The following is a 10,000-nucleotide window of genomic DNA, read 5'->3' on the forward strand; positions in this document are numbered from 1 at the left end:
ATTTAGAATGGCTCTCGAAACAGAATGGTGGATGAGTGAAATAGACTCCTTAATCAGGCTGTAAGTGCCGAGTCACTGGGGAGGGGGAGCGCTGAAGTGAGAATAGACATATTTACAAATGAGGATGACAGGCTGAAAATGGGCTGGTAATTTTCATTCAGGGATTGCCAAGTGAACACCTGACGACTTCTTGCAAATTCTCTCGTTTCCTTATGCTCCTATATTGAAAAGCATGTCAGAAAGTGAGATTACTAAGAATATAGGAGTGTAGTACAAGCAGTGGGTGAAAGAGATGAGCTTCAGTGTATTGGGAGGATAATAGTACTGTGCTGTGATGCGTGAGGGGAAAGAGGAGGTAGAATGCGAGGATTGGAGCACGTATGGAGGAAATGTAGGATGATGTGAATATATGTAATCTTCTGTTGTAGTCATTATAAGATGGATGGTCGGAACAGATAGATGGATACATAGAAATATAGACACAGATAAATACATACATACATACATATATAGACAGACAGATAGACAGATAGATACACAGACAGATAGACAGATAGATATAGATAGTAACAAGAAAACTCGATTTATTCTATTATTATTATTATCATCAATATTATTTGGTAAAAAAAAATCTTTCATGGGCAGCACAATTTGCAGTACAATACCAATATGTTATGAACTGGAAATTTCACCGGACCAGTAAAAACTAAACCAGAAGTAAACGAAATTTATCCACTGTATGAAATGTAATTAGCTGATTATTATTATTATTATTATTATTAATATTATTATTATTATTATTATCAAACTAGTATCAACTACTACAACTACTACTACAACTACTACTACTGCTGCTCCCACTACCACCATTTTCATCATTATTGTTATCATCATTACCACAGCACACCACCAGGCCCATCACGCCGCCACACCTCGCCACGCTGACGTCACGCCTGGTTCGTATTTCCATTGTTTCGAGGCGCACGTGTCTCCTTCACCCTCGCGGGTCCTGCAGCCAATCAAACCCTCGCGCTGCTGACCGAGACTCCACCCCTCACTTCTCGCCACCAATAGGAGAGCTCGCCTGCAAATAACCCGGCGTGGCTACACAAATCACCATAGGTCTCTCTTCTAGGCCGCTGTGGCGTCAACAGAGAGGCAAATATGTCCGCCACGACCCCATAATCCGTAAAAACAGCGGCGGGGAGTGTGGGCGCCTCCCAGAAAACACCACTGCCGTTATCTGGTGGCTGCATTAAGGCCAAAGTCTGGCTTCGGCCATTACCCAGCCTCCGCCTCCTCCTCCCCGCCCTCGCCCGCTGTCTCCCGTCCTGCACTGCCTCGCCCTCACAACCTCCACTGCCCCGCTCCACTAAAATGAATGCCCCGTCATTCCCCTTCCGGTAAACGTCGTGGGTGCGTCATGGGCGCGATGTAGTGACGCATGACAGCCACTTAAGTCCACGCCACACGCACACGTCCGGACGAGACCTGTAGGGGAGCACGGGACATTAAAGATGAATGTCAAAGGCTTGAGTCCCGCGCGCCACCTGCACATGTGGTGTGTGTGGCCGGTGTTTGTATCTTTATTTTGTGGCTTAAAGGACCCACTCCGACGCGTGGGCGGTGATAGGTGAGTGGGCGGACGGCATGGAGTGGGGGAGGGAGCTCAGTGGGGGTTAATAGGCGCGGGAGGAACGTGGTAGGGGAAAAGGAAGGAGAGAGTGTATGAGAGGTGAGAGGAGTGGGCAAAGTGCTGAGTGAGAGGGGATGGAGTGGCAGGGGAGTGGATGTATTGAGTGGTGGTGGTAATTGTTGAGAGCACTGAGTGGGAGTGTGATAGAGCTGAGGAACTGAAGAACATCAAAGGAGTGAGGAGCACCAGCACACAGCAAGCACCACCAGCAAGACATCTGGAACGTGACCACTGAGACGCATCACACCGGAAGGTCAGATACAACACAGACACGCGGCGAAAATAAAGGAAAATAATCTAAGTTCCACCAATATAACGGAGAACATAACAGGTACATAAAGAATCACGTATACACACACACAGCACGTAACACACTCATCAACTGTCAACCGGCGGCCCAACATAGCACCGCCACTCAGCCAATCAGCGTCCTTGCCTCACCTCTGCGCCAGGCGACCCTCATATAGCCACCTGCCGCGGCGCCCCACCTGAGTCTCACCTTGACACCCCCGCGCGCTGCCTCAATTAGGAACAAAAAGCTCATAGGTCGTAACTCAAGACCACGGATGGGGTGCAGGAAGCGGAAGGAGGGGAGAAGAAGGTAGCGTGTTCCTTGGGGTCGTGGGATGTGAACAGTAGCAGGGGGTGGGGGAAGGGAAGGGTGGTGGTGGTGATGGTGGTGGTTCTGCTGGTCGGAAGGTTTACAGCAGCGGGCCGGTGATAAGGGCAATCAGCGGGGTGAATTCTCGAGTGTAAACAAACCCGCCTTGTGTCCTTCTGAAAGTCCACAAGGTTTTGATGGTGGAGGAGGAGGAGGAGGAAGAGGAGGAACAAAGGGGGGGTAAAGAAGTGTGAGTAATAATGTATCACAGGACTATGGGAGGACGGAGAGGAGGAGGAGGAAGAGGAGGAGGAGGAGGAGGAGGAGGAGGAGGCGACCGTACTCCGCCCACACAGTGAACAACAACAAAAGCCATGCCATCACCCCCACCAATCAGGCTCCGCCCACCTGTACCGTAGCCCCTCCCTCCGCCCCGCTCCGCACTGCCCGAGGCCACCAGCCCGCCGTCTCGTCTCCCCTCGCGCCACACTCTGCCGCGGAAGAGGACGGACCGCCCAGCACCACGAGAACCTCCGTAAAAAAAAAAAAAAAAGGCTAACCAAAGTTTTCCCGCACCTGAGTGACCCGCGCCGAGCAGAGTGACGGACGGAGTGACAGTGGCGAGAGGGACTGGGAGTGAGCATGAGTGAGTGAGTGAGGGTAGTAACCACAGCACGCCGCCCTCAAGGGTCGTCCGGGCAGGCTGAAGTAGGACTTGAAGCGTTTGAAGAGGGCGGGTGCTCAAGCGTGTCCCGCCGAGAGGAGTGTGCGCGCAAGAGTGGCCGAGGGAGACTCCTGACTAAACACGAGTGATACATGACCGCTACTCGCCCGCACTTGGTCGCCTCTTGGTTACTCACTTGAGACACAGATACTTCGCCCGCGGGGGACGCACGACTTCTTTGCATTTCTCTCTCTCTCTCTCTCTCTCTCTCTCTCTCTCTCTCTCTCTCTCTCTCTCTCTCTCTCTCTCTCTCTCTCTCAAGTCGTGAAAGCTTTTACATGAAACTCCAATAATAAGCGACATCACAAACAAGTTGGTGCCTGAACAAAGTGACTTCATTATTATTTTTGCTCTTATCTCCTGGAGGCGTCCTGCACCGCCGCCACCACCACCGCCACTCACGCCTGTAGCTCCCACAGCCTGCATCCCCACACGCCCGTGGTCCACGCGAGCGCCGCCGCCGCAACCTCCGTCCAGCTCCGCCATCCACCCACACACACACACTATGATGATGTCCGGCGGCATGCCACCCACAGCGGGCGGTATGGGCGTGATGGGTGTAATGGGTGGCTATCTCGGTGGTGGACGAGAGTACCTGGAGGGTGGGGGCGTGGGCGTGGACTCCTCAGTATGGGTGCCGCCATTCTGGGAAGATCCCCACCTTGCCGACGCCCATCTACACGATCCAAGCATCGCCGAGGCCGCCCACATGGGGGAGCCGCCAAGCATGGGTGACGTGGGCGGCGGGGATCTCATGGACGCTTTCCCCCCACACCAACAGCACGGTAAGCACTCCCATCTTCATCCCACACCGAAAATTTCTCCCTCTCTCATTCAGTACTCTTCCTCCAACACCTACCCTGTGCCACTCTCCCTTCAGCACTCCGCCTTCCCTCACCTCTCCGCGCACCCTCCGCTTCCTCAACAGAATAGCCAGCAATGCCTTATCACTCTCCCAGATTCCCCTCCTCATTTACCACCCTTTCTGTAACCCCAACGCAACCTTCCTGTCCATTACCATACCTCCACCCTCGTCTCTCCACCTCAACACCACACTAAGCATCTATTCTTCTCTCACAATTTATCTCTTTATTATCGCTTCCCGAACACAAACCTGCCCACTACCATCCCTCCAGCCCTTCTTTACCTCCCCTTTCCCTGTTTTCCAAGTACAGTACCTCCCCTGCTACACATACATACCACATTACCTTCTCAATACCTTCCCATTACTACAGCCATTACCCTTAAGGTCAAACCCAAGCAATCACTACCAATGCATACTACTAGTGCACCTCTTCATTACCTTCCTTTACTAACACAGCTACAATATTTCCAACACTGATGCCTCTTTCTAATACAAAGCACGACCAGTTTCCCATCTCTTGAATTTCTCCTTGCTTTCCCATCAGCATCGCCGCCATCACCTCTGTTCCCATCACACTCCCCCCCCCCTCATGGACTATCCCTGTGCACCACTACCTCCTTCACCATCACCCTCTGCGTCCATCTATAGTACTTTCCCACGTCTCCAGCGCCGCGTACTGCTATCGTCTTGACAACCTTCCTCTCCTATCGCCTAGCCAGGATCTTCAACACCCTGCCTTCCTTTGCACTCCCCGTCCGTCCACACACACACATTGCTCTCTCTCCCTCCCTCTCTCTCTCTCTCTCTCTCTCTCTCTCTCTCTCTCTCTCTCTCTCTCTCTCTCTCTCTACTAACATCCCTCCCTCTCTCCTCCTCACAGCCTCGCCCCCAACACGCCTCTGCTTAATTTTTCTGTTCATAATTAAGTGGTTTTGGAATGTGTGTGTAAGAATGAGATTTTTTGTTTGTTATTATTTCCACTGTGTGTGTGTGTGTGTGTGTGTGTATGTGTGTTTCGATAATCTAACAGTGAGGTGTGAGCTATATAAAAAATAAATAAATAAATAAAAATGAATAAAAACTGAGCTACAGGCACTTGATTTGATTAGTTACGATTGTTTTTTTCCGTTCATCTCCTAACCTTAAACTGAATTTCTACCAACAAACGTCATTCTTCCTAAATCTCAATACTGAAATTCAATGTTTATCTATTTATTTATTTTTTTTCCCTTACCATTTCTCTCTCCGAAAAGTTTATTGAGTCTGCTTTCTTACTGATAACTTTTTTTTTTTTAATTGAAGGCAAGACTGAGAATTTTACGTTACCTTCTTAAAGCTTCTAACAACATGCCGCAATGAGCCGCACGGGACGCAAAGTTAAAGGGTGCACTCCTGAATCTTGATGCTTTTGTCCACACCGAGAGAAAATATTTAACGGTTCACGCTTTTGAGATACGTGAGAGAGAGAGAGAGAGAGAGAGAGAGAGAGAGAGAGAGAGAGAGAGAGAGAGAGAGAGAGAGAGAGAGAGAGAGATGCATTTATGCTACTCAAAATATCAGCCCTGTAAACTGATATAACTCTGATAAAACAACAACAACCACATTATCACTACTACTACTACTACTACTACTACTTCTACTACTACTAATACTAATACTAATACTAACAATACCTACAAAAACTAATCCACCCACAACAAAAATACCAATCACATTTCTTTACGTTAAGCCAATGAACACAAGCGGCTGTGTGTCATCTGAAACGCTTTGCTTCCTCACTACGATTATTCTCAAAGGAAATGATTAGCCAAGTTTCCAAGAGTATTTCTGCTTTTAACAATGAAAAAATCTTGTTCATCTGTCATTAGAACCGTAAAAACAACATTAAAAACTCGTGGAGCTTCAACAAGAGCCTTTGGTAAGTAGTGAAGGTGCGGGGAAGAAGTGCTGCAGAACGTCATTCCTGAGTAGCACCTGAGTAGCCTGATTCCTGAGTAGCACCACCACCCCGCCAGCACAAGCCAAGAGGCAGCGCAGGGCAGGACACCCGACGGCTCGCCCACCATCACGCAATGATCCGTATAGCTAAACGTTGCGGCGTTTTATCTCAGCTACCTTTTAACGGACTGTAGTGAGAACCATAAGAATTGTCAAGTGTCTGATCTTACTTCAACAGTGTGCAGTAAAGTCAGTAGAGTTTTCAAGGATATTTTTCGTGATTCTGATGATAATTCAACAGGGATTTCGCGTCATGCATCATCAGTGGGAATTTATAAACACTAATAAGAAGATAACTCATCATCTCTGGCTTTTGGTTCCTTAACACAGTAACGAATGCAACGTAGCACCGGGTTACTGCACACCTCACGCCACCGCCACCAGCACTACACGTCATAACACAGCGAGGATTACAGAACAACAGCTACAGCAACACAACATGAACAACGCCAGCACGGCACACCACAACACACTATTATACAACTACGTAGATACTAATAGAAGTCAGTGTCCCATATTCAGAACAGCACGAGCCATTCACATCAGTCATTAGCAACACACACACAGACACACACACACACACACACACACACACACACACACACACACGAGGCACCCACTTCAATCAACAAGCGTCAACTTATCCTTTTCTGTGGCACCTTAAGTCAATCAGTCAATCAATCAACCTGGGCTGATCCACGGCGGCGCACTCGTGAAGCTCCTGGTCCCACAACAGATGAGGTATGGATTCAAATTTATCCACACACCGACTGGCTTAAAAATAAATAAATAAATAGAATACATAAAAATAAATAAATAAATACTTCTATGTTTTCCAACACTCAAACCTTCACTACGGAATCGAATTAAGAGAATCACGAGGAATAAAGCAAGACTCTAACGCATTCAAATAACTGAAGGTAAAATCTAACACCTGTCCGACTTGATTGTTCACCCACCTTCCTTAGACAGGTGAGGGGATCAGTAACGATGGTAAAACAACAGGAATAAGTAATGATAATGAACAAAAGACTGCATTCTCATTACTTCCACATCTTTTAACATGCTGTAGTGGACTCGAGAGAATTTCAAGGATGTTTTCATGTCAGCGATAGTTTAAACATGAATTCTGCTTTACCGACACGAGAAACGCCCGCAAGAACAAGACTGATCATCCCATACAGAACGAAGACTCAAAATATATGTCAGAATTATCACACACGAGACCCAGTGCCCTTAATCTGAAGCAAACAGTAGTAATGGGTCTCGGGATCAGCCGCTATAGAACCAAAGGCTAAAGAACGGATGTACTCACGGGCGGAGAAATGTTGCGTGGTATCCTGTCGCAGCCCCGACTCGCCAGCCGCCGCCACTGCCAAGGGAAATGTGCACCGGCGTCCGCGGGTCCATTGCAGAGAAAGCCTGGTGGCAGACTGAGGAGCTGAATGAAGCACGAAATGACGAGCAGTAACATGAATATTGATGGCAACAAAAACAAGAGCAACAACAACAACGACAAGGGTAATTAACTATACGTAATAATAATGAGAAGAAAAATAAGAACACGAGCAAAAAATCCGAAAACAAGAAAAAAGAAGAACAAGAAGACCAAGAAGAAAAAGAAAATGATGATGATGATGATAATAATAATAATAATAATAACAATATAATAATAATAATAATAATAACAAAACAACAACGGATGTACTCACGGGCGGAGAAATGTTGCGTGGTATCCTGTCGCAGCCCCGACTCGCCAGCCGCCGCCACTGCCAAGGGAAATGTGCACCGGCGTCCGCGGGTCCATTGCAGAGAAGCCTGGTGGCAGACTGAGGAGCTGAATGAAGCACGAAATGACGAGCAGTAACATGAATATTGATGGCAACAAAAACAAGAGCAACAACAACAACGACAAGGGTAATTAACTATACGTAATAATAATGAGAAGAAAAATAAGAACACGAGCAAAAAATCCGAAAACAAGAAAAAAGAAGAACAAGAAGACCAAGAAGAAAAAGAAAATGATGATGATGATGATAATAATAATAATAATAATAACAATATAATAATAATAATAATAATAACAAAACAACAACAATAACAACAACAATAATAACTTGCCTTCTCATCACAAACTTGCTTTTCCCAAAAATACAATATGATATTCAAGACAAAAAAAAATAAATAGATAAATAGATAAAATACATAAACAAAATATATAAATAAATAAAACGCAGATAAATCTATAAACGATTGTAATTTCCATCTTGCCTTGTGGGAATACGAGGGTCTAACAGGAGGCACCACCAGCCCTCCACTCTTGCTCTTTCCCATCGCCCTTCGCACCACAAGAAGAATATGAAGGCATGTTTAGTATGCAGATCGTGCGTGCCCAGGATGTAAGGGATACTGATTAGAGGGAGAATAAGAAATGTAGCAATGACAGTAGTAGTAGTTGTAGTAGTAGTGAAATCAACGGCGATAATAATAATAATAATAATAATAATAATAATAAGAAGAAGAAGAAGAAGAAGAAGAAGAAGAAGAAGAAGAAGAAGAAGAAGAAGAAGAAGAAGAAGAAGAAGAAGAAGAAGAAGAAGAAGAAGAAGAAGAAGAAGAAGAAGAAGAAGAAGAAGAAGAAGAAGAAGAAGAAGACCAAACAACAACAACGATCTCACTCAAGATATACAAAAGGACGCTGTCATATTTTGAAATTAAACACACACACACACACACACACACACTTCTTCACATAAATAATCAACAAATATATAAAGTTTAACCTAAAATCGCGCACGTTCCAAGGCCCTGAGCGGGAACCTCTTGGGGAGAAAGCCACACTGAAGACACCCACTTCAATTCAGGAAAAGAATGACGATAGATAAAAAAAACAATAGAAATAAGTAAATAATCAATAGCGGAATATCTCTCTCTCTCTCTCTCTCTCTCTCTCTCTCTCTCTCTCTCTCTCTCTCTCTCTCTCTCTCTCTCTCTCTCTCCACCATGTAAATTTCTAATCTCCACTTAATTTATTCACATACTGTAATGATTTCTTTCGTATACCATGTCTTCTCAGTTTATTTCCAGCTTTATTTACATTGAGGACACGAAGAGCTTCATCAATTTTATACTTCTTTTCATAAACATTCCCAACACCATCATACGAGGGAGCAATTAGCGCCTGACCCGTGCTGAGAGGGACAGGGACGCACAGTCGGGACAAGACAACCCAGCACTAAAGACCGTATTTTGAAACACTTCTGCGCCGCACCTTCACTACATTCAAAAGATTGTGTAGTTGAGGTGACACGGGTTTTTAAGTGTGTATTTATAGTTCCAGTGACAGATAACAAGATTTCTACATTATTAACATGAGAAACACTCTTGAGAATCCAACTAATCATCTTGTAACCTTAGACAAGTCACGGTGAAAGAACAGAGCGTTTAAGAATACCGGCCTAAGCATCGCGAGAGGAAGACTCAAACAAACACCACTAACCACTGTATACAGAAGGCAATTTACACCCTCGTTCCAAACCAATGACCCTGTGTATATATATGTGTGTGTGTGTGTGTGTGTGTGTGTGACTACAGACCCACCCTTCTCTCCCACAGAATACATGATGAGCAGCGACGGCGTTGTGGTGAAGGAGGAAGAGAACATCAAGGACGACTATTTCAAGTACAAGGACGCCACCTACGCCAAGTACGTGAAGGACAACGACTACCTGAAGGAGGAGACCCCATACCTCGACGGCGGCGGCGGCGGAGGCGGCGGCGGTGGCGGGGAGGGAGGGAGAGACAGCGGAGGAAGTGGCGGAGTAGACGGTGGTCCTCAGATTACTGGAGGAGGCCCTGGAGTGATGGGCGTGAACAGCTCCCCGACGGCTTCCCTCTCTCCTCCAGGCACTACCTCCTCCAGCGGCTCCTCCTCCTCCCTCCACCCGCCGCTGACCTCCCCGCATGTGCAGCAGCTAAGCTCCCTGTGCCCCCCCTTCCCCGAGGCCCAGCTCACCTCCCTCTCTTCCCACAAAGATGACCCGGACAAGAGTGAGTTTTTATGAGGCCGTGTGTTGGTGGTGATAGTGGTGGTGGTGGTAGTGGTGGTTGTAGTTA

The 10,000-nt window shown here is 46.6% G+C and overlaps 1 protein-coding gene and 1 long non-coding RNA gene across 5 annotated transcripts in view; one reads left to right on the forward strand and one right to left on the reverse strand.

The window, feature by feature from the left end:
- The window catches only part of LOC135107640 (uncharacterized), a 54,933-nt gene extending 47,445 nt beyond the window's left edge, over window positions 1-7,488 (reverse strand). Inside the window, exon 1 of the long non-coding RNA XR_010271872.1 lies at window positions 7,200-7,488. This is a non-coding gene — a long non-coding RNA (uncharacterized LOC135107640). The remainder of the gene's footprint in view (window positions 1-7,199) is intronic.
- Window positions 2,637-10,000, forward strand: part of LOC135107638 (thyroid transcription factor 1-like) — a 19,015-nt gene continuing 11,651 nt past the window's right edge. For 2 of the 4 annotated variants that reach the window (XM_064017708.1, XM_064017709.1), the window contains exon 1: window positions 9,774-9,934. In XM_064017708.1, coding sequence (XP_063873778.1) covers window positions 9,920-9,934 — 15 coding nt within the window. In that variant the 5' untranslated portion in view covers window positions 9,774-9,919. Of the gene's footprint in view, window positions 3,807-9,499; window positions 9,935-10,000 lie in introns of those variants that run through there. The other 2 variants (XM_064017707.1, XR_010271871.1) reach the window with 2 other exon arrangements.

This window comes from Scylla paramamosain, chromosome 15, assembly GCF_035594125.1.
Source record: "Scylla paramamosain isolate STU-SP2022 chromosome 15, ASM3559412v1, whole genome shotgun sequence".
In the NCBI taxonomy this organism is placed as follows: Eukaryota; Metazoa; Arthropoda; class Malacostraca; order Decapoda; family Portunidae; genus Scylla; species Scylla paramamosain.